The sequence below is a fragment of the Capsicum annuum genome, chromosome 7, assembly GCF_002878395.1.
Source record: "Capsicum annuum cultivar UCD-10X-F1 chromosome 7, UCD10Xv1.1, whole genome shotgun sequence".
NCBI lineage: Eukaryota > Viridiplantae > Streptophyta > Magnoliopsida > Solanales > Solanaceae > Capsicum > Capsicum annuum.
In genome coordinates this window covers 122029471-122055175 of record NC_061117.1, presented here as the reverse complement: position 1 = coordinate 122055175, position 25705 = coordinate 122029471, and the positions used below count along the sequence as shown (strand labels likewise).

Here is a 25705-nt window from a genome sequence, read left to right as displayed (position 1 = left end):
AATGGATGATGTTGTTGTATATTGCAACAGAGAAATCCCAATTAAAGGTTTGGGAATGAAAACCTCCTAATAAGGAGTTTTTTTTCTGTTTATGTACTTTATATGTTGCTTTGATTTAGTTGAATTAACAGATTCTGAGTATCCCATAATTATGAAAAATATTTAGTTCAAACATTTCTAAGATGATATTTTTCTTCGATCCTGACTTGGTCCAGTAGAGAAAATTATCAATTTTGATAAAATAATAAGATAGTATATTTTCGAAAGACCCCTATATAAATATATGGTCCCATTAATATTATAAATTAATTTTTTTAAAATTATAAAAATATTTAAGATAATTTAGTAAAATATGATTATAGTATTTTTTATTTCTTGTTAAAATTTAAATTTAGTTGAAGCTCATCTCAATCATTCCTTATTGCACCCAAATATTTCGATGTTATCTTCTCAAATTGCACAAAAAAATTATGAAGAGTTCTAGACGTGATAGATACTTTCTTATGTGTAAATGGTTCCAAATGTATAATATCGTCTTCAACTTCATATCAAAATTATTATCTCCAATGGTATCTACAATTTCTTCTAAACTATGGACCTTTGAACATGTATCATTTTCACCCAGATAAACCAATAAGCTATTGACATCCATTTTATTGCGGTAACCGAGATCATTAATCATAATATCAAGTTCATGAATGCGATTTTTTCACAAATGGAATCATTTAAATTCCTTGAATCTTAACTCCAAAGCTCATAAGTTCAAGATTCTTTCTTAAAACTCTTCAAATTTCACGTGTGTAAAGTATTTTGTTTCATCCTCATGTCTAAAAATTTCTAGTTTCTGAATTAAATTTTATTTTTAGGGTTTATAAACTCACTTTCAAATTCACTATTTTTTATCATTCAATTGCGTGATTTCTTGAAGGCTTTACTCATGATTATGGATTTTATGACTATTGTATTTCCTTTTTAAGCTTAGCATGGACCCTTTTTGATTCTTGACATAATCTTATATATTATTCTTGAAGCTTACATTTTAAAGCATGATTTTAAAATTTTTATGTTGGTATGAACTTTCAAAAGAATAGAATAACCCATAAAAGGGTAAAATTTAAGATAGTTATGAAAGATAAATTTAGTAAAGCCTCAAGCTTTACATAAAGATGGATATGATTTGTATATATTATGAGTTTGTAACTATTTTTATGGGATTATTTAACACCGAGAGACACGGGTTTAGAAAATTCAAAATTCTACAACTATGTGTTATTGCGGGATTATGATTTTACTACAATATCAATTGATCTTTAGCCTAAAAAACTCACGTAGTGAATCCACACATAGATAGATAGGTCTTATATCCTAGCAAGGTATATAGCATCCTCCCAACTGGGTTAGACATTGGGCATCATTAGCTCAAGTGATGTATATCGGTTATAAGAAACTCCACAAAAAAGTATGTACTTTCCTTTGACAATCTTTTGGATATGGTTATTTTATGACTCCAGATAGTATGATTTCGGATATCTGTCTCTTAAAAAGTCTTTTTCTTATCGTTTTAGCAAACTTATTCTTAGTTGATTATTATGCTTATGAAATCCCATTGTTGAAATTTTTTCTCTATTTATATCTCAAATAAGATTACAGTTATTTAGTCTTGATCCTACATACTTAGTACATGTAGACATACTGATCACATACTTATTTTGCCAATATTTTTCATGTGATGTAGATACAGGTGATTGCTCTCAGTCGCGTGGCTAGTTATGCCTACTCAAAGTTCAGTAGCTGGTGAGTCCTCCTCATTTGGGGACCTATTTTAGTTGTTTATTTCCTTCATTTTAGATGTTGTTGTTTTTAATATGTCATTGGCTCGTCACAAGTAATTAACACCATATCAAATATACACCACAATTCATTTTCTACATCCTTATTGGCTCTTATTCGTTGAGCATTTTGTCCCAATCTTTCACATTAAAAGATATCAATTGGGACCAACTAGCCCTAATTATGATGATTGAAATATCAATTGGTCTTAATCCGGGAATATCACACTTAGATGCCACGATAGTAAAGAAAAAAGTGAGATAGATTCCTAGATGTCTTGTAGTTTCCTATTGTTGTGATATGAACATCAAACAACAATCCATAAGATTTTACTCAACATTTGCTATTCTAATGGGAGACCACTAACCTAGGCTCTAATACCATCCTTGTCATGATCCAACCCGTTGAGTCATGTCGAGCACCTATCTATACCTACCCCAAATAGGAGAACTCTAATAATACCATAAATTAAATAAATGCAAAAGCTAATCCATGAATAATTGATTATTTTTAAGTTCACCATATAAATACCTCATCGAGCTAAAACAACAATATTCACTTAATCCTTTTAAAACTTCTTTTTAATACGTCATGTATGAAAAGTATTATAGAAAATAATTACAGGTGACTCCCCATAGCCTAATCTAAATTGGTATAAGAGTACTAGACAAGGAGTAGGAATACCCATGATATAACATCCATATAGAATAGCAACAGTAAGAGCTGTTGGGTGATCGACATTACTGCTATAGAAACTCCAATTGATCTATCCCATGGCGATATTCTTTAGTGGAGGTATAGTAAGTGTAGCATCAGTACAACCATATGTACTGGTAAGCATCATTGTCCTACTAGGGTAAGAAACAAATAACATCAATAATAAATAGGGAGAATCACAATATCAAATAAGTTTCGATTTTGAATACCTAAATTATCAACTTTTATTAACCCACATTTAGCATCTCTGGACCTATACTCCGCATCTCTATGACTTATATTTAGCATATATATAACCTATTTTTAGCATCTTTGTGACCTATACTTAGCATCTTTGCGATAATATGTAGCATATCTATGACCTACACTTAGCATCTTTATGGACTACACTTAGCATCTTTGTGGCCTGCACTTAGCATCTCTCTAACCTACACTTAGTGTTTTTGTGACCTGCAATTAGCATATTTGTGACCTACCTGTCATTTAACCTTTTTGTATATCATTGTTCTTTGATTACATTTTGTATATCTTTGTCCTTTGACTACCGCTTTAATCGGTACCCTTTCATAAAGTTTACAATTCCATAAGATAAAATCAATTTATTCCTCTCAATACTCATAATCACTATACTATACCTTAGAATCATATTTCTAACCTAATCCTCTCAAGGGACCACCCCATTTACAGTCACAACTTTCTTTCATCATTCATCACAACAAGGTAACACGAAGGACAACATGTACTAAATAAAATCACATTGAACATATTAATGAATGCATGGATGCAAGATGTGCGCATCATCTCTCTTTTCTCATCAATATTATGACGTACCGACATGGTACCCGATCCATTATCATAACACACCATATTATACCGACGTGGTATCTGACCCAGATCATAACACATCATATTGTACCATCGTGGTACTCAATATATCACCTTAACATATCATCTCCATGCATATAAATGTGTGCAAGAATTAAATAAATTGTAATTCATGCAAATGTAATTACAAATGCCAGCCCAAAATACATCACGATTTAACCCAGTCTACCATTATGTTTACCATCTAATTCATTTATTCGGTGACCTTAGTTCTCACATGATATCACAATCACGACTTACCAAGAACCCCAATGGGCTGTCATCTCTTGAATTCACATTATTACATAGTTTTTCTCTGATCGTACTCTAACCTCAATATTTCACGTTATCTTTTTTACTATGGAAACACTAGTTGCGACAGCAAGACAAGTAATGTCAACAATACAAATCAGTTAACTTCAATACCTTTTTACTCAGTATCTCTTCTCTTGAACTCTAGAAATCATCAATTACGACCACCAAGACATTAGGATTAAGCAAGTTACCCATAATACAATTCAAGCATTTAAACATTTATGCACTACTCTGGGCATCCTAACTTTCCGTTTAGCTATTTTATATTATTTCGTTCAACTTTCCACCATACTCTATCATGAGTGATAATAAACTTCGTATTTTTGTCTCGTATTTCTAATCATTATATATATTCTGAACAACCTTATCATAAGATACAATTAATCACATATTGAAGCCTACCCAGATTTTAACAAGTTTAACCAATCAACTCTGTGTTTGAAAGTCTAATGCATGATACTTCCTATATTACTAATAATATTATACCTATCTATCCTAAGTCTAGTAACAACAAATTAAATCTTAGATTATCTCTTAGACGAAACATAATGCTACGGAGAGGAGTAAGCTTCCTTGTATGTGCTAGACGTATTTTCATGTCGTATTTTCCTCGGACGTGTTTCAAAATCACTATCATGAATCTTGGCCTTTGACACCTCATGATTGGGGTGTTAGAATTTTTTAGAATGATTTTGGAGGAAATGGGTGACCTTGAAAAATAAAAATAATGAGGGTTTTTAAATTTCCTCCAACTGGCACACTGTTTTCTACCAATGCGGTAAATGTTTTACCATTGCAGTGGTACTACTACAGCAGCTAATTTTTCGTTGCACCGACTACTAACAGTATGGCCTAACTCTTTATTGGGCCTCTTAGTCCCAAATTGTCTTAGGCTCTGATTTTCTTCTTGAATTAAATTTTTTTCGATCCATTTAGAGCCTATTCTTTATTGTAATTTTTTTCTTGAAATGTTTATCACTTGTGATTTCAAGAATAATATCTCATTCGAGTTGTAGACTCAGATAGTGACAAAAGCTTCTTGAGGCTATCCATGTTAGTTATCCGTTATTCCTTTGATGATTTACTTTTTCGAGATTTCGTTCATCATAACCCTACACATAGATATCTGGCTTGCTAATCAACTTTTACTATATCCACATCTATGGAATGATCTTTTTGACGACTTGTCTGGTCTTGAGTAATGCAGAAAAGTTGTGCTTCTACCACATTTGCATTATTTTGGTTCATTGTCGCAAGTTATATCTGAAAAAAATAGATCTAAGCTAGTGGGTAAGTAGAGTAATGAGTTAAGTCAACGCCACAACTGTTCTAGCCTCACGGTAGGTGCCAAACTATTTAATCAGAAAATAGCTCAGTTGATTTTTTTAGAAGGTCAAGGGAACAGATTGATTTAACTAGTTACTTTAATTTTAAGCAAATAAATATGTTAGAAAATGAGCTTATTAGGAAAATAATGTAATAAGATAAAAATGGAGCAAAACAGTTCAATTGTTTGTTGCTTTAGCTTGGATTCAGAAACAACTTAATATGACTAGTTTTAATATCGAGGATGTTAATGCTTATGGTCCTTGAGATTAAGACTTGGTAAACTAAATAATGTAAAAGATAATAGATGTTAATCCTTTGCAAGTGAATGAAAACTATTATTTATACATAACGTGGTCAATATTCAACAGATAGGAATAGGGGTGGGCGTTCGGTCGGTTCGGTCTAATTGTTTGATATCGGTTTGATTTATTGGTTTTCAGATTGATAAAAATGACATCCATAATCAAACCAAAATAAATTCGGTTTGGTTCAATTTTTACAAATTCGGTTCGGTTAGTTTGGATTTTTATTTCGGTTTGAAGGCCGAAATAAAAACTACAAAGTACAAACAATACCATATACTAAAGAGATACTAATATATAAGTAAACAGCAGACCCTAGTCATCCCATTGCTCGATTAGAATAAAATGCAAAATGAAATCACAATATCATCTATTTTTAGTTACATTCCAAAAGAGTTTGAACTGAAAGGATACCACAACCAGCAGATTCGATTAATTTGGCTTAAAATCAGCAATTTAATTATGATTCTTTTCCATTCATAAACATTTATTAACACAATAGCAGACAACTTCTTAACAGATTAGCACAACAGTCAACTCATATATAATTAAATAGCAGCAAATAAAAACTCAAGACATAAAAGAACAAACCATTATTCAAGAGCTTGTTGTATATTGAAAGAACTTGCATAAATGGTACAAACTTCTGCCTCTCTGCTAACAACTCTGTCAAGTACTGATTACTGCACAACAAATTCCAAAAACACCAAAAACAATAATCAAAATATTAGACTAATTGCTGGAACAAATAATGGAAAAGTGGTCTGTTCAGAGTGGTCGCCGATCGCCCTCAACAAACAAAAACCACAGTCGTCAGTCGTCGCCTCAAATACAGACATCGGCGTCGCTCAACAAACACGAAACACCACAGTCGCAGTCACGGATCTTTTTTTTGCGGGTCGCCCGTCACAGTGTCTTTGTAAAGAAATGGAGTAGATCGCTGGTGCTCGTTGGTATATCGTCTCTTGTGCATTGTGCCGACGGTCTATCGTCGTTGTAAAGTGAAAAATCGAAAACGACGTGTGTGAATTTGTAAAATGATTTAGTGATTTAGGTGCTTTAGGAATTAGGGCTATGAAGTTATATAACTAATAATATATATATATATATATATATATATATATATATATTAATAATATATGTCTATATATATTATATTATTATTTATATAATTTTGGTTTTTATTTTTTCGATTTAACCAAAAAAAATTTACGAAAATCAAAAAACCGAACTGCAAAATCGAATTATAAAAATTGAAAATCTAAATCAAACCAAAAAACTGAAAAATCAAAACCAAAATTAAATTTCGATTTGATTTTTCAGTTTTTTCGATTCTATTCAAAATATACCCAGCCCTAGATAGGAATGCCCACTCAAGCCCTTAAGTACTATGTACAATGAAGACATTCCACCTATAAATACTGTTATGTGTGGAAACTAATATTCCCATATAATTTGTAGGATTTAGTATGGATGTAGCTAAGACGTTTTTATTTTTGTCATTTTATCACGTCTTTTTTATCCCTTTCAAATTTCATTAGGCGAGAAAATGGTTTGACCTCTTAAAACTATTTCAAAAAGTTGAAAAAAATTCGAAATAATTTTAAGAAAATTCATAGAGTCGCCCCTTGATTTTTTATAAAAAAATCAAGAAAATTGAAAAGAGTTTCAAAAACAGAAATAAATAAACCTTTAAAACTAGAGATAATGGGTAGGTTCAACTAACGCCTAAGAAGGTTTTTAAGGTGTACCAAAAGAACTAACTTATTAAAGTGGTTAATTTTTACAAAGACGGCACTTAGGAGCGTCCGTTTAAAATGGTGTACCAAAAGAACTAACTTAACTAATTAAAGTGGCTAATTTTTTACAAAGACCTGAAAGATATTAAAATTATTTATTATTCAAAGAAAAAAATAATTTAGTTTTTATTCAACTAAATTGTAAATTTCTGAACTTAGGAGGAAACTGAATTTTGCTTTTGTAGGAGAAGAAGGTTATAAAATTATTTTCTTATTATTAATTATTATTGAAAAGTTGATTATGTTATAGATAATACATTTGAAAAAATACTAAGAGAGTATTAAATTAAGAATAGCTTATTAATCATAGAAAGTTAAAATTTATAGTCAAATAGACTATTAGTCATATGAACAAAATAAATAACATATTAAAATAATCTAACTCACTTTTAAAAGACTTATTACGAAGAAAATCGAAAAAACAATTTAACTCGTTATATATAACATAGACTATAAAGCAACACTTTAGAAAATTTGTCTAGATTAATTAATTTAAAGTTTGCGCACATAAACAAAGATGAATTATAAGCTACAAAATTACAAAATAATACAAAAAACAAAAAATGATATTGGGCCCTTAATTGGCACCATAATGAAGCTGCCCAGTTTTGGGCATGGAATTATGGACTTCACCCTTGCGTTTTTGTGTATATTTCCACGTATATACTGTATATCAACTTAGAAATCAGCATATTCCCTCTCCATAATTCATTGTACACTGTATGATGGTATGCAGCTACGACTTTCAGTGTATACATGCTGTATATCAGCGTATACCAGCCTGTATATGCGTATATCAGCAGCTGTTCGTGGTATATTAATCCATTTTTTGAACTTGGTATGGTCTTGACTCGATGCAAGTTGGGTTTAACCCAACGGAGTACGAGGGATGGAGGTCCGAGGAACTCGGTGGTGGAGTTCATGCAAATCAAAAGAGGGTAGAAGATTAGTATCCACACAAATATGATAAGGTTGAGAATTAACTAAAAATGATCTGGTGCATTTTTTTTATTTTTTTTTGTTCATAATAAGACACCATTTTTGTTTAGATAGATTTACATTAATCCTACTGCCACACAAGCTAGATGAACAGAAGTTCTCGGACGATATTTTCAACAAGGCACATATTCACGAAGGAGATCTCCACTTTTCAATAAGCTAGAACTCTTCAAAACACTCCAATGTTATATTCACGCTACAAGCAGGATTTGGGGATTAATTTAAAGGAAAATTCGTGAAGAAAAAGACCCATAACAAAAGAAAAGGAACCGATTGATTATTATTTTAAGATGTAGTCAAAGGTGAACATAAAGAAGCAACTTTCATATTCCTACAAGGTAAAGTCATTAGTTTATTCAATCCGTATTTTTTTTTTCTTTGTAGGAGGTAGGCATACTTTTTTCATTCACCAAATGAAAGAAAACTATCCGTTCGCCACACAAAAAGGGAAATCCTGGAATCCTTCAACCCAATCATTTGAAAGAAGACACCAAAATGAACTCAACCATAATCAACATTTAAAAGCAGTAAGTAGCCGAACACTATAGTACGTACTATGTAGATATGGCTAAGTCACAAACAGAGATGAAAACAAAGATAAGAACTTGAGTTATATCACACGCGGTGGGATTGTAACTACAAAATCCAATTCAAAACTCTCAATATCCATACTCCCACCAAAGAATATTTTCCAATGAAATCAGACATATAGGCATACCACAAACAAACAACACTACATATTCCAGTCACGCGATTACCTACAAATTTTTACAGAAGAGAAGTGTAAAAGGATGAAGGCCGTACCCTTTATCCATCCGGGCAGCGAATGGGACGACAACAAGCCTGTAACGATGGAGTTTCCACCACCGAATTTTGATTTCGTTGGAATTTTGGCTGCATGAGGTTAGAGATGCGCATCTCCAGAACCCCCAATTTTTTCCCAAAAAATTCCTCCCCCTTTTCTCTCTACATTGATGAGTATTTATAGAAGAATTTGGGGTTGTTTTTGAGATTTTTCGAAAGGATTTTGAAATTTGAATTTGGGATAAGGTTGGTACGATTTGAGGTTGTTGCTGAGCTGTTGTTGCAGCTATTGTTACCGTTGTTGATTGAAATCGGGTTGGGGTCGGGTCGGAATGTTGTTGAACGGGTTAGCCGTTGTTGTTGACTGTGCGTACGTTGTTGGAATAGTTGTTGTACGTTGGTGTTGTTACAGCGTACAACGCTGTTGTTGTTATCGGTTGGCTGGGTGAAATTGTTGTTCTGTTTGTGTGGAAAAGGATACGGAAGTATATTAAGGGAATTGGGCTGGAGGTGGTGTTGGGCCTGGCGGATCAGCTGGTCTCTTTTGTGGGCTGCTGGCTCAATTTTTGGGCTGGTGGCCCAATTTAAAAGAAGGAGAGGTTATTTTATGTTAATGAAATAGTCCTAATTGAGTAAATTCGGATAAAGTCGAGACAAAGTTTCTTTTAATTAATTTAACAAATTTCTCTAATTTAATAATTTTAAAATAAATATTAAATAAAATACAATTTTATCTTATTTCTTCTTCTTTTTTTAAATAATAATAAAAAAAATAAAGATTAAGTAACTAATTATGTTATCAATTTCTTATTTTCAATCGATTTTGAAAAAGGTTGAATATTTGTAATTTAATCAAACTTTTCATTCCGAATAACTTCTAAAGCATTTTTTAAACTGATAATTGTATAATCATGTATAATTAAACACTAATATATATTAATTTCACTTAGATTCAAAAGATAAGGTTGAAATTTATTTCAAAATAACTTAAACTAAATATTTTAAAACTATTTAAATTGAGAAATTCAAGAATTAATTTAAAATGTGGAGGGTAAAAATAAAGTGTCAACAACGTTTTTATGTCACGAGCCCCTTTCTAGATTTTTTATGACTTCAGGCCATGTATTTTCATTCTTTTATCCGAAAATGATCACACGGTTGGTTCGACAATGAAACAAAGTAAACACACCAAATAGAAATCTATCTAGATAACCAAACAATGAGGTACGAAAATAAAGAAGTGCAATAGTTTGCATAGTCAGCTTCAGTATGAAGCCACTAAAGCTAAGCTCTAGGCCAGCAATTTTAGCAATTATAGATTTATAGTGCTATAAAAATAAGATAAAATGCTCTATTTTAATCTTGAACTATACGCGAAAAAATTGAGACACAACCGAACTTTAGGAGGGTCTTATTATTCTCTGAACTAATTAAAATCGTATTTTTGACAACCTTAATGCCTACGTGGTACAATACACTGAAATATTCACGTAGGCACATGTGTGTGCCACGTAGGCACTAAGGTTGTCAAAAATACGATTTTAATTAGTCCAGGGGGTAATAGGACCCTCCTAAAATTCAAGTGTGTCTCAGCCTTTTTACGTATAGTTCAAGGTGAAAATAGAGCATTTTTCCTAAAAGTAAATCATTCAAAATTACTGAGTGATTTTTAATATTTCCTCTATCTCATTTGATGTTGCTTTGGTTTGAAAAAATTATCATTTTAAAAATTCAAAGATTAAAATTGATAATTGTTTCAAAATTGCCTTTAACAATAAAGAAGTTTTTTTAAGAGAAAATTACAGTTTATAGGTAAAAATCTTTTATAATTACATGGTATGGGTAATGTTTTAAATAATTACAATTCATGGGTAATTGTTAGTTAAAATTCAGTGTTATGTGGGTCCATTTATACAAATATAATTTGTAATGTATATAACTAAGGCAAATAAGATTTTCTCTCTTATAATTAATATTTTATTCTCTCCCTTAGCCTATTGGAGAGATATGCGGCAAAGGTTACTCCTTCAATCTTATTGGATGTTATAGGCAGCAGAAGGTATTCAATCCAAATTCTAACTTTTTACTCAAATTTTTTTTTGCTGAAGATTGTGAAAATTTCAAACTCTTTTCCATTGAAATATCAAAAAATATATCGCTTTCTATTTTTTCTCCCAATTTTTCTATAATTTTGTATTTTCAACTACACATTAGCTGTATTTTGTCCATTGAAGATTACCTTAAAGTTTTTTCGTCCCTAAAAACTCGCAGAGATTTGATTTGAAGATTTTGATGGAAAATTTATATTTACGGATATACAGATTTGTTTTTTTTTTTTTTACCTTTTTAAGTTAATTGGTCAAGTGTATAAGAACAAAGCCACTTTAAAGTCGGTGATGACCCAATATGTAATCCGAAATAAATTTCAATTCAATACAAAAAAATCAGATGGGAACGAGGAAGTTGCTGTATTTTATGATTATATATGTTTTTGCATTTGTATATTTTTTTTAGTATTTGTATATCTGTATGTAGTTGTAGTTGATTATTTATTTCTAGTTGTATTTGTATATCTGTATATAATTTTATTTGTATACTTATTTTTAAATTGTATCTGTATAGCTGTATGTAGTTGTATTTGATTATTTATTTTTTAGTTGTATATGTACACTTGATGTAATTGTAGTTGTGTATATGTTTTATAATTGTATCTGTATATCTGTATGTAGTTGTATTTAATTATTTATTTTTTAGTTGTATATGTATATTTGTATGTATTTGTATTTACATATATGTTTATTAATTGTATTTGTATATCTGTATGTAGTTGTATTTGATTATTTGTTTTTTAGTTTTATATGTATATATGTATGTAGTTGTATCTGTATATATGATTTTTAATTGTATTTGCATATCAGTATGTAGTTGTATTTGTATATATGTTTTTTAATTGATTTTGTATATCTGTATGTAGTTCTATTTGTATATTTGTTTCATGTATATCTGTTTTTTTTTTTGTTTATGTATAGCGTTGGGTTTCAAAAAAATCGCATTTCGAGAATTTATAATAAAAATTTAAATTTGGAACATACCTGGTAAAAATAGTTGTTGAATTATTCCTCTTTCTTCTCTCTAATCTTTCCAAAATAATTTTCTTAGATTTAATGCATGCCTTAGATCACAAATAATGAGCTTTAATGCTCAGTAATGGAAGAGTAATTAGTGGGAAGTTGGAGTAATTTAAGAGGATTTAATGTTTTCAAATTTTCTTTTTTATCTCTTGTTCAGTTAAGTTATTTTTCTACTGATTTGTATAATTCTGTTAGATATACAAATAACTATTACCTACTTTTGCCTATAATTTGTAATTATTGAAATTTTCACTAGGAAATTAGTTATAGGTCTTATACTTTACCTATTGGTGAAATTTTGCCTTTTTTTAATACTGTTCGGTTCTTAAAAATAGTAACTTAGTAAATTATACCTTATATTTATTATTTTACTTAATAAACATGAAAAAAAATTAAATTGTTGTTAAATAGGGACAAATGGAGTAGAAATGTAAGAAATATTTCAATAAGGCAAAAAGAAATGCTGAATAAGTGTAAGAAATATTTCAATAGGGACAAATGGAGTAGAAATGTAAGAAATATTTCAAAATTATACAAGGTATAATTTATAAGCACTTATTAAAAACTTAAAATAAGTGCTTATAAATTAAGCAAATGAGTGTTTGGATAGAAGTGCTGAAACTGAAAAAAAGTTGTTGATGTGTTTGATAAACAAGTGATGTTAAACATTTTTTTGTTGTTAAAATGACTTAAATGTCCTTAAAGTTGTTAACACCATAAATAAGGTGAATTAATTATAATTTTAAATTCTAAAATACATTTTTTGAACAAATCTCGGATGTAATGATGAATTCGATGAAAATAAAGAAGAAAGATGAAGAGGAAATTGGAGGAAAGAGATGAAGAGAAGCGGCAAAGAGAAAAAAAACTATATATTTAAGGGCTACAAGTTTAAGATATTATTGGAATTGGAGGAAAATATAAGGGATAAAAAAGTAAATATTTTGACCAAATCTAAAATAATTTTATTCTAAGAAACAAAAAGCTGAGGGTACCCAACTTCTCACTTTTTGATTCTTTTAATTAGTTTTTAGCTTTTTTAAGTGTTTTCTAATTTTATCAAACACCTTAAAAAGCTAAAAAAGAGATTAAAAACTGGTTTGATCAGGTTTTAATCCTATCCAAACGGGCTCTATATAGAAATGCAGTGAGCAGGAAGCTAGCAGTTCTCATATCTACTTTCAGTTATCTGCCTTTAGTCAAGGATATTTTTGTAATTTCATAATTTTTATTTTAATTTAATTTTTATTTTACTTTTAATCTATTATATATTTAAAAATTATGTAAAAAGTATTATAAATACATAATTAATAATTTTAATTATTTCAAGCCACATTTTGTTTGACTCGAGATTCTATTAGTACAACATAAATTGGAATAGAAGAAGTTATATATTATTTGAAAATATCGTAAAAAATAATATAAATCACAATATTTAACAAATTTAAGTATTTGAAGGATGTATTAAAAATTGATTTGACTTTTCAAATTGAATCATTGTCATAAAATTAAAAAATTACGTAGAAAATCGTATAAATGATAATAATTAGCAACTTAAAATATATTTTAAAAATTATATAACAAATTTAATTGACTTTCCCAAATATTTCATTAGTACCACATAAACTACAACAAAAAGAGCATTATATAGTATCTGAAAATTATATAAAAGTATTATACCTCAATAATTAATAATTTAAAATATTTAAAAGTCATACAAATAATTTGGTTGACTTTCAAATTTCATTTGTGCCACATAAATTGAAAAAAAAAAATAGTCCTTCTATTTCGTATTAGCTGACCCCTATGAACTTGGCACACCCATTAAGAAACCAATAAATTGAGATGCATTTTATATATTTACCCTTGTATGTCTTTTGAAGTGCAATAATCAATGCAATGATTAAACATTGAAAATTTGGTGCATATTACTCCATTTCATGTATTAAGTCTATAACATTGAGTATTCATAATTGAAACTAGTAATAATCATTTAATTTTAATTTTGATAATTGAGATCATCTATCCACCATTCAATAATTTTAAAAACTGTGAATGCATTTAATATTCCTATCAAGGGTAAAATGGAAAACATATGTATAAAATATTCTTGATTTAAGAACTTGGACAACTAAATTAAAACAAACATTTTTAGAAAGAAGGTCAATTAATACAAAACTGAGGGAGAAACATACATTGGTCCGTGCACGAGCTCCCATATCTAGTTGCTTATATAGTTTCTATAACAATTGGCTTAAAAAAAAATTTGAAATCAAAATTAATAAAATCTTATTTAAGATCAGCAATCATTCAAAAAAAATTGAATAAATCATGTATATTATCAATTAAAAAAAATTATTGAGAGAAGTCCGTTATAAAATAATTTGATTCGTAGCTTTGTTATAAAACTAGACTTTAAATAAAAAATATATACACTTTTTTTCATGAGAAAAAATAATTAAGTTATTTTGAATTTTTGCTTTCTGTCTCCAAGTATATTTAGTCACTCCTGATAGTCCGAACATTTGGATGTTAGATTCCCGATGGATGCACTTCTCGATGTCTTTATGAATCATTCTCCTATTTTACCCTGTTGCAGGTGTCTTTATCGTATACATCCATGTGTACTTTGGTAATTTTCTCCAATACAAGGACATGCAAAGATGGGCTCACAAGAAAGTTGGCTCTGCTAGCAGCCTAGCAACCCAAATAATAACGTAAAGGTTGTATTTGGATGATTGTACCACGGAGAAAAATCAAAACTAAGAACCAGATGGAAGTCGTACTCTTTGGTGCTATAGTTTCTCATTGTTGAAACTTGAACCAATGGATGGTGTCTTCTGAAGACTGAAATCCAAATCTCTATGCTTTTGAAGGCTGAATTTTTTTTTCAAGATTTTAACAACAAAATTCAAAGTCGTGGCATAAATGAAAAAAGGAAGAACAAATGGTGAAAATGTGTTATGCACTTCACACCGTATAAATCTGGAATAAAGTGGAAATAATACGGCGAGAATCAGTCCGTAAAACTATGGGTGTGTTTGGTATGAAGGAAAATGTTTTTTACGAAAAATATTTTCATGGAAAAAAAAATTAGTTTCTTATTTATTTTCTTATGTTTGGTTGGTGAGCGGAAAATATTTTTCAAAAAATATTTTCTAGTGTTTGGTTGGTGAATGAAAATAATATTTTTCAGAAAATACGTTTTAGTGTTTAGTTAAAGAGTAGAAAATACTTTTTAAAAAATAATTTTTGACTCCAAAAAATACTTTTCTTAGTGTGTGTTCAATATGGAGGAGGAAAATGTTTTATAGAAAAATAAGTTGTTTTTTAATTATATTCTTGTGTTCGTTATGCAAGTAGGAAAATGTTTTCTAAAATATATGTATATATTTAACAAAAAAAAATTAATGAAAACGAATAGAGTAAAAATGGTGGGATAAGAAAAACATTTTGAAACTCTTTTAAGAAAACAAATTAAAAATTAAAAATTTTCTTTTGGGGGAAGGGGGCTGGTGTGTGTGTGGGCGGGTGGGCAAAGGAGGATCCAGGATCCGAACACTCTGGGTGTCAAGCAAACTTATCGAGTAAATTAATCAGATTATTCATTTTTCAATCTATAGAATAATTAACCAACCAATTAATTAAAAAAATAAATTAAAATGACAAAACATAATCTTTCAATAATATTACTAATATCATAATATAATATCCATAATTCATTACAATTGTCCACGACGAGTTTTCATATTCTGAAAATAATCAACAATGACATCATTACTTACACTTGCAAATAAATCACGCTCTATGTAACATACTAAACAATCATTTAGATATTGATCACTAATACTATTTCACACTGCATTTTTTATGTGCTTCATGGAAGAGAATGCTCTTTCCACAGTTGCCGTAGCAACGGGTAAAATTAGAGCCAACTTCACAAGTAAATAAACAAGTGAATAAGTCTCCACAAGATTTGCCTCAACTAATGCCTTTGCCAAGTCACGAATTCCTTGCAAGTTGGAGAATTTGGAATTACCACCTCGCATATGAATTATGAATGTATCAAGTTGGTAACTCAAATCTCGAAGCTTTCCATCATCAAACTCATTTGGATAACACTTCGCTAAAGTCATGATTCTATCTTTGTCAAAGTTAGAGAAAGAATTGACAGGATTCAAGCTACCCATCCTAAGAAGCAAATCACTACTCACTACATCAAAATGATTATTAAGCTCTTGAAGTTGCACATCAATGACAGCACAAAAGATTTCAACACGCAAATGGTGCGAATAACAAACATCCAAACACTTACGCTTTGACTTTCGAGGAAAATAAGGCTTATCTAATTTGGGAATTAAGATACCATGTGAATCACAAAATGAAGAAACATCATCCAACAAAGATTCCCACCCATTTTTTCTCATATCTTGCAATCTTTTCTTTGAAATGCTAAGAAACTCCACGACATTAACAATATCTTAATTTTTTTTTTTTGTAAAATCTTGCTCAACTCATTTGACATGGCTAACACTTTCAACATCAAGTGAAGCATAAAAATAAATTTGAATATTTTGACCTTTGTCAAAAGATATTCCGCTTGATTTCTATCATTTGTGGTAGAACCTTCAATTTCAATCACTTCAAGCACATGAACAATAGATGAGAAAATAACAAGAAAGTTATCCAATGTTTTGAAATGTGATCCCCAATGAGTATTATCCGGTCTTTGAAGTCCACGTTCTTGATGTAATCCTTGTCCGGTATGAGCTTCACCAGACTCAAGTAATTGCTTCAAATTTTTGTCTTGATGATGACGAAGTAAATCTCTACGCTTAAAAGATCCTCCAACAACATTCAACACATTAGTAACATGATGAAAAAAGTCTTCAACATCCAAATATTTTTTAGCAATAGCAACAAGTGTTAATTGCAATTTGATGTGCAAAACAATGAATATAGTATGCCGAAGGACTATCTTTCATAATTAAAGTTTTGAGACCATTTATCTCTCCTTTCATATTACTAGCTCCATCATAACCTTTTCCACGTATTTTGAATGGACTTAGTGAGTGATAGGAAAGCAAAGAATAAATTTCTTTCTTCAATGAGCATGCCGATGTATTACTAAGATGGACAAGATCGATAAATCTTTCAACAACTTCATCATTCTTATCAACATACCTCAAAACAAGAGCCATTTGTTCTTTGTGTGAGATGTCTTTGGAATCATCAACTAATATCCCAAAGTAATCTCCATTCAAGTCCTCAATTATAACTTTCAATGTTTCTTTCTCACAAACATTGACAATATCCTTTGGAATCACAGGACAAGTCAAAGTATCATTTTGTGGAGATTTTTCTAATATCACTTTTCCCACATCTGGATGTTTGTCTCCATGTCACCGAAAAAATCCTAAAAAATAGCCTTGATTAGTTGAAACTTCACTTTCGTCATGACCTCAAAAAGGCAATCCATGATACAAAAGAAGTCTTGCCACATCAATTAAAGCTTCCAAACGAATTCGGTACTCACTTTTTACCTTTTGAGAATGTTTGTCAAGAACAACTTGAATTGATTGACAATGATTTGACAAATTAGCATCTTATTGTAACATTTGTGGTGAACACTATTAACTTTACCGACATGTAAATGAAATCTTTCAAGAGCCTTATTCCAACCCCTAAAACCTTTTGATGCATAAAACTCATCCGTAGTCTTATGAACAAATTCATTTTTAAACAAATAACAACAAAGACAATATGCAGCATCTTTCTCCACACTATACTCCAACCAAGTCGAATGTGAGCCTTTAAACCAACTTGAAGCAAATTGACACATTCTACCTCCTATTTCACTTGAAGGATATGGTTTCAAGATAGGTTGACAAGACCCTTTTTCAATATAATATTTCCTCACTTCATCTTGTATTCGAGGATCATAATCAGAAATAAGTCTTCTTTCTCCCGAATCGGCTTTAAGTAAACCCAAATCGAGGTCAGTTGTAAGACAAGAACGATTGATATTGACATTACTAGAACTAGATTGAGAATAATTAACCTTCTTGAAAAAAATTCTCCACCTCAATTCACAAAATTAGAATAATTTTTCCTAAATCAATATAATTTCAAATTTAAATTTCTAGGCTCAAGAAAGAGAAACAAAATAATTTTCCAAAATAATTTACAAAGAGAGCAACTGAGCAAGCAACAAGCAGAGAGAGAGCAACCAACAACTGCAGCTAACCTCAAGAACAAGAGAGTGATGTTTTGATTTGGTCCTTTGGAAATAGGATTTTTATTTTAATTTTAATGAAAGATATTTGATTATACCTTTTAAATAATTAAATAAAAAAATCAAAAATTAAGATTACTTTTACAATCAACTAGGTTTGTGCCCTGATACGCGCGTTGGTTGCCTTTTTTTAATGAAAGAATTATTAATGAAAATGATTTTAAAAAACAAATGTTGCTAGCCAGGTTCAGACACAGGACCTTGGGGCTACAAAAGCAACACTTTTTCACCTGCAATAGACAACCCTCTATTATTACGGGTGCCATATTAAATATTTAACTATATCCATATATATATACAACTATATATATAGAGTTTCCATCGAAGTTTGCAGGTGGCGTACCACCCCCATGGGCCTTAATAGATCCACCCCTGCGAATAGGCAAGGGGGAGGGGGTAAGAAAATATTTTGAGTTTTATTTAAAAAAAATTAAAATAAAAGTATATTTTTGAAAAAAAATAAAAAGAATAATTTTTTAGGGGTAAGGGCGACGACTAGTAGGATGTCGGGTCGGGGTAGGGTGTGAGAGTGGGATAAGGAAAAAATTGAACTTTTTTAAAAGAATAATTTTTTTAAAATTCTTTTGAGGGGAGGGAAAAGGGAGGGGGGGGGGGGGGGGTAGGATTGAGGTCAGGTAGGGGGTGGAGTAGGAAAAAATTTGAACTTTTAAAAAAAAAATATTTTTTTACCGGAGAGCTGTTAAGGGGTGGGCGGTCGGGGTAGGGAGTGGGATATGAATTTTTTTTTGAAATACTTTTAAAAAAATAAATATGTTTTTAGGATTGGGGGTGTTAGGGTGGGGTGATAGAGGATTGGGTGTCAGGGTAGGGGTAGGGGCAGGGGCAGCGGTGAGTGATTTTGAGAGTTGCATGAATATTTCAATTTGACAGTAAGGTTAAAAGAGAGTTTTGAAAAATATTTTTCTTACTTTTGAAGTGAAGTCATTTTTCTTAGATTTGAGGAAAATAAGTTGATTTGGAAAAATATTTTTCAAAACTTGTAAGCTAATCAAATATGAGAAAATTAAAAAATATCTTTCAGAAAATATTTTCCTTCGTACCAAACACACACCAAGTGTTATGTATTTTTTCATAAATAATTCTTAAAAGTAAATACGTTGATAAGGGGAAAAGGTCAAATTTATCTCTCTACTTTGAAAAAATGGTTAAATATACCCTGTTATCATACTTTGGGGGCAAATTAATTCTCCCTGTCATACTTTGGAGCCAAATTTACCCCTCTATTTTGAAAAACTAGCTAACTATATCCTTCATCATATTTTGGGACAAATTTACCATCAATGTCATACTTTGGGGTCAAATTTACCCTCGTTGTTAAGAAACTTTTCACATGTACCCTTTAATAGAAAAGCCCGAATCAACGATAAATGCCTTATTTTTTTAAAATAAAAATACGCTAGTCTAACTCGTCTAACCCGACTCGGGCCACGAAAACAAATAAATGTACCCCCTCCCCCTCCCCCTCCCCCTATAGTTCTGTTGTTTAAATTTTTTCAACGAAATTAACCTACTGGTCATTTGTCAATGCATAGCTCATAAAAGATGAATCGACATTAGTGCAGACACAAACAAATATACTCCTCCCTCAGTTTATGGATCTTCATCAGTGGACAGCTCATGAAAAATAAAACTCAACGATGAAATGCAATATATTAGGCCACTAGATATTTCTTGAGATGATTGAGTTAAAGATGTCGCCTTATGTGCCAACCGTGACATCTCTTCAGTCTTATGTCTTTATATATAATTTGGATCTACACAAATTGTTCATCATGTCATTTGATCAGAAAACTTATCCACAAATTTTAGAATCTAGCTGCACATAGAATTACAAATCAAATTTTATAATTTGAACATAACTAAAACAAGAGCAGAGTTTGTAAATAAACCTTTTCTCTAATTTCATGATTCTACATTATCAAATTCTATTTTATTTTTCTTCATTTGTAAATTACCTACCAGTGTTGCACGTCGAACGAGGGGTATATTTGTTCATTGAAAAAAATTCACCAACATATTGAGGAGAGTTATGTTTATCTGTATATTTTTTGTAGGCCAGATTAGGCGGGTTAGATTAGGGTGTGTTTTAATTTTTAAAATAAGTCATTTAATATTGATTTGAATTTTTTGTTAAAAGAAGGGTACATGTAAAAATTTTCTTAACAATAAGGGTTAATTTTACCCTAAAGTATGACATTAAAGGTAAATTTGGCCCCAAAAAATGATGAAGGATATATTTAATCAAATTTTCAAAGTAAAGGGGTACATTTGCCCTTAAAGTATGAGGATGGGGATAAATTTAGTCTCAAAGTATGGCGAAGGTTATAGTTAGCCAATTTTTTAAACTAGAGGGATAAATTTGACCCTTTTACTAAAACCACATTTAGTGTCAAAATGAAATTAGTCCATTGTCAAAAGGGATAAAATTTCAACCTTATTAATCAAAGTGGACACTGCTTAAAAACACATACTAAAAGGATAGTTTGCCACTTGGACGAACTACGAAACTAAGAGGGTTTCTCCCAGAAACTGGCATAGCCCATTTCATAACTATATATATATATATATATATATATATATATATAGAGAGAGAGAGAGAGAGAGAGAGAGAGAGAGAGAGAGAGAGCCATTTGTGAGCTAACTACATTTTAATTTTTTTTGTAGTTTACCCATGTGTGGGATAATGTAATAACCCTATAGGTCATTTTTTCCTTTTTCGGCTATTTCTACATTTAGTCCTTTCCTATAGTTATTTCAAACCACTTTGACTTGCTGAGACTTTAGTTCGACTCTTAGGCAGTTTCTTTGGTTTTATGGTAGTTTTCATGATTTGAAAATTTTTTGAAGTTGAGAAATTAACCTTCGATCAAAACTTCAAGTAAATAGCCTCGTATTATAAGTTTGATAGTTCTGTTAGCTTTAAAATATGTATTTTAGGCTAGGGACCCTTGGTTAGGGTTTCGATGCTTCTGGACTTATTTTGGGCTATTGGTTGGAAATTGATAAAAACTAAAAAGTGGGTGTGGAGCCTATATTTTCTCAAAACGATCTCTGTTACGAAATTTTTTGATTCAGTTGAGGTTGAAATGTCATTTCTGATAGGGTATCACACTTTATTTGTGTGCACGGGGTTTCAAATGAATCCTGAGCATATGATTGAACTCCTTTTAGACTTTGTTGGTGCAATCGCTTAAGCAGAGCCGCTTATATAGCTAGAGCTGATGTCAGCTCTCATCACATAAGTGGGCTCCCCTTTACTTATGCGGCTAGGGAACCGCTTAAGTTGTGGTTGATGTCACCCAAATTATACCTCCAAGAAATATAATCCAGTCACTAACAAATATATAATCCAATAGAGGTTAGGGTCGAACCCACAAAAAATAGGCCGAATATCTCTCACGAATTTGTTGAAGGATCCAGAACAACATAGAAAAGTAAATGGGAGGATTATGTGAGAACAATATCAAGAGTAACAAATCTTGGTCACTTTGGTTGAAATCAATATGAGATAAATACTAGGACTGTGTTTCCCCCAATTTCCTTATTCCGTAGACTCATCATACTCCACCGAACTATCCTAATACCTTTCATGTAGAATCTGGTAAGATAGATATCATCAACCATCTTGTGAACACCTTTGATGAATTTCACTATTTACCTTGTGATTCTCAGAGTGTCGCCTTACAAATCCTTATCTTGAATCCAGACTAACTATTACCTTTTGAGTGTTAAGTTAATTAGATGAGGGTTAGTAGCCTTAAATTACTGTTATGATCTTCTTTTCCTAATCTTTACTTCTTTTTTGGAGTAAGTATTGAATAAACGTAAGTTCTTAACTTCTGCAGTCGTTATGAAAGCAAACAAACCGATGAAGATCACAATACATACAAGAATATCGATCAAGAATCACCTCACACTTCCTCTACTTTGCTATTTCATCAAGGTTTCTATAAACCTAGTTAGGTGGTTTAGCCAGTCATGTTTGCAAGAACATCCATTGAATTCAATAAAGAAAGCATACGAATAATCTTACAATAATTTAAGAACAAAACCCAGAATCTCAAATTAATAGTCAGCCATAAAATCAAGAACAAAAGATTCCAAGTTCAAAGTCGAATCTCAGAATCATAGTGTTGTGAATGTAAAGAGTGTGTAAACTAATACAAAAACATAAAAATGGTATTTATAGATTACACCAGAACAATAATAATGCTAACCAAAATAAATAAGGAAAACTAGGTCGATGACCATTTACGGACCTATTTAAAGGCCGCAAGTGGTACTTACGAACCCCTTGGTAGGCCGTAAGTGGTAGACAATTCAGCATGCTGTAGAACCCTACCTATGATGGCACTTACAAAGGACGTAAGTGGTGCTTACACCCTATAAGTAGTCCCCTCGTAACTCTCAGACAAAAACTTCATGCTTCAAATTCTCAGATCATATTCTTCTGACACTTACATGGACACTTATGATGGCCGTAAGTGCTACTTATGGCCTGTAACTAGGGTCTTCTGTACACTTTAACTCTTTTTCTTCTTTTCATCTCCAAAACCTAGTTTCCTACAAAACAAATGCAAAAACACATCATATCTAACAAAACAAGCCTAAATACTTGCATATTTTTCAATTTTAAGTATCAAAAGAGCCATGACACCATGATACATAAACATCCTCAACTTACAATGTTTTTATGTCCTCAAGCAAAAAGCACATAAAAAATTAACACGATGATGCTTAACTAAGAAAACCTAAGGCACCTATGGTGGTTAACATAGTTTTAGCTCAACGATGTTTACCCCTTATATTTTCAAATTTTTCAAAACCAACTATGTGGATGTATATAGCACAACAATGTGACATAAAGGAATCAAGATATAGCATTGCATTAGCAACAAACAATCATGCAAACATACAATATACACTACCCGAACAGATAAGTAGCCAGCAACACAACCCATGCACCCTCACAGAAAGAAGTCCCATCCCTCACAGTATAATCATCTATATAATGCAGGGACGGTATCGAGACACTCACATTCTTAAAAGAAGTTTCACTCAATGAGCTTAGAATACCATAAACTTGCCCTTATTTTCTTAACCTTAGCCTTTCAAATAGTTGAACTAGGATTACTATAGAACTTTATTCGTCTTGTAACGTAGGCTTGGGGGTTAGTATGGTACATTAGGGAATAGTGACTCACCTTTCTTGGCACTATAATTATATTTAGGGTCCACCTCTCAACCAATTCCTTTTATTTCTCCCTTTTCTCTTTTATTTCTTATTCAGGTTGGGTGTGTTCTCTTTATTCTTCTTTTTTTCTTTTTCAATTTTTTTTGTTTTTGCCTGTTTTCTTTTCCATTTTCTTACCACACCTATCCCTACTTTATTTTCTCTTATTTAAACATTTCTTCATACCCAATTCCTAAATGCACACCCCTATGATATCTATTTTCAACTTAGGTGATTTTCCTGAGTTTTGGTGCACAATATTCAAGGAGAAACCAAGGCCAAAACAGGTTCATTATAATCGAATTGGAAAGGTAACAAGGTGAAGAAAGAAAATATGTCAATGTAGGCTCAAATTCAGGGATCAATGGATACTTTTTCATATTTGGATGGTCATTTACACTAAGAGTGGACTAAATTCAAGAACATACTATGATAACATCCTAACCAGCTATCCCGTAACCTAAGCAAGACTAACCGGGCAAGTTCTGGATTAAATGCACAAAGGTAGTAAGCATCTCACACACATAGGGTACAAGGTTATATTACAAGATACTACCTATCCTATTTATGCAAATACTAAGTTATGATTATTATGTACCTAATACTAATGTCATAACAAGATTCACAATAGTCACACATACAAGCATATCACAGAGTTCATAAAAACTTTTTAGAGGGGTATCATTTTTTCTTAAAGCACTTAAAAATAAATAAAATACGTCAACTGTCCTTAGGTTCTTTATTTTTCTCTGAATTTAACAAAAATTATACATAACACATATACAACACAAACACAAAACAACCTAAGTGTGCTAGTTTAACTAGGATAGCATAATTGATGGGAAATTAAATTCGACAAGAAAAATCCTCAGTTATGGTGCACCCCCACCCCCAACTAAAGACTATGAACTATCTCCAGTGCATAACTACAGTATAAAATAATGGAATGAAGACATACCTGGGAGGCTCTAGGTGTCCGTAATAGACTCGCCCCTATTTGGGGCATCTTGTGGCTCTTCTTGTAGATGTGGTGGTGGGTCATGACTAAAGGACGTGCCCATTGATATCCCAGCTCATCTCTACTTCTCAATTAACTAGAACACCCTAGAATCATGAGTGACCTTTTTTAGGGCTTGATCAAAGGGCATGGTAAGGCCTTGTAGCTCTTTTTCTTGACCTCTCTTGGTCCCAACAATTAGGATCGTATCATTATACCTAAACAAATTAAATATTATAGGTGGAGGTAGAGGAAATAGATGTGATAAAGATAGGATGACTGGATAAATGACGGGAACCTATCTCTCTACTAGTGATCACACCATAATGTGCAATGTAGCTATCTCCTCACAAAAGCTAGTCAAATCAAGAGCCTAAAACTCATGAAATCATGAAGTCATCCTAGCCTTGAAGCTATTAATCTAAGAATGAATCACCCTCATATGTTCTACCATATATTCTCTCATTCTCATATCAAATCGAGCCTCAACAGTCTCAAATATAGTATAGACACAAGGGCAGATCTGTCTATATAGTGTAGCCAAGTGAGACTTCTTCGAAGTAAGAAAGGTTGTTATCTCATCCTACCTCTTAGACAGTCTCTGTATAAACTCACATGACATGCTAACCAAACCATCAAATATGGGGCGAGGGGCAAAGTAGATACCTCAGCCGATTCAGAAGTAGAAGTTGGGGCTAATGTAGATACAGTTGTAGGACCCTCACCAGCAGTAGTAATGCGCTCATCTCTTTGATCGCCCATATCAATATTAATACCATAATTTAGTCTCTCAATAGGTTCAATCAGAACTTAAGGTCCTCAAATAAGACTGAAAGAACAGTGGGAGATGGATACATTCTCTGTGCAAGGACTGAATTTATCAGATCCTTAATCAAACTAATATCTGTAGTGCTTCTCATCTCAATCCTATGATCAACATCAAGAATAGTTGGCACATAGGAGACATCTCAAAATTGTTTGATCAAGGACACAAAATGAATCTCCAGCCAGATTACGAACGCAGAATTTATATCATATAAAACAAGTAGGTTGGCATACAAAGTAGCTC

The 25705-nt window shown here is 31.4% G+C and overlaps 1 protein-coding gene and 1 long non-coding RNA gene across 2 annotated transcripts; both read right to left on the bottom strand.

Moving 5' to 3' along the window:
- Nucleotides 1-5817: 5817 nt before the first annotated feature.
- LOC124885614 lies at nt 5818-9407 on the bottom strand. The gene is made up of 2 exons (XR_007042908.1): nt 8960-9407; nt 5818-6040 (listed from the first exon to the last, which is right to left on the bottom strand). It is a non-coding gene; the product is annotated as an uncharacterized LOC124885614 (long non-coding RNA).
- Nucleotides 9408-15944: 6537 nt separating this feature from the next.
- Nucleotides 15945-25398, bottom strand: LOC124885770. The gene is made up of 4 exons (XM_047394021.1): nt 25303-25398; nt 17093-17405; nt 16717-16977; nt 15945-16570 (listed from the first exon to the last, which is right to left on the bottom strand). Exons 1-4 carry the CDS (start codon nt 25396-25398, stop codon nt 15945-15947), a joined length of 1296 nt encoding a protein of 431 aa, XP_047249977.1.
- Between the last annotated feature and the right edge of the window lie 307 nt (nt 25399-25705).

What these genes read in the sequence shown, in the direction of transcription:
- LOC124885770 (XM_047394021.1), bottom strand. Translation starts at nt 25,398, where the DNA reads ATGGGCGATCAAAGAGATGAGCGCATTACTACTGCTGGTGAGGGTCCT. An exon ending in TATGAAAGGAGAGATAAATG is followed by an intron (nt 16,978 to 17,092) that starts GTCTCAAAACTT and finishes TGGATGTTGAAG; the next exon opens with ACTTTTTTCATCATGTTACT. An exon ending in TGAAGTGATTGAAATTGAAG is followed by an intron (nt 16,571 to 16,716) that starts GTTCTACCACAA and finishes AAAAAAATTAAG; the next exon opens with ATATTGTTAATGTCGTGGAG.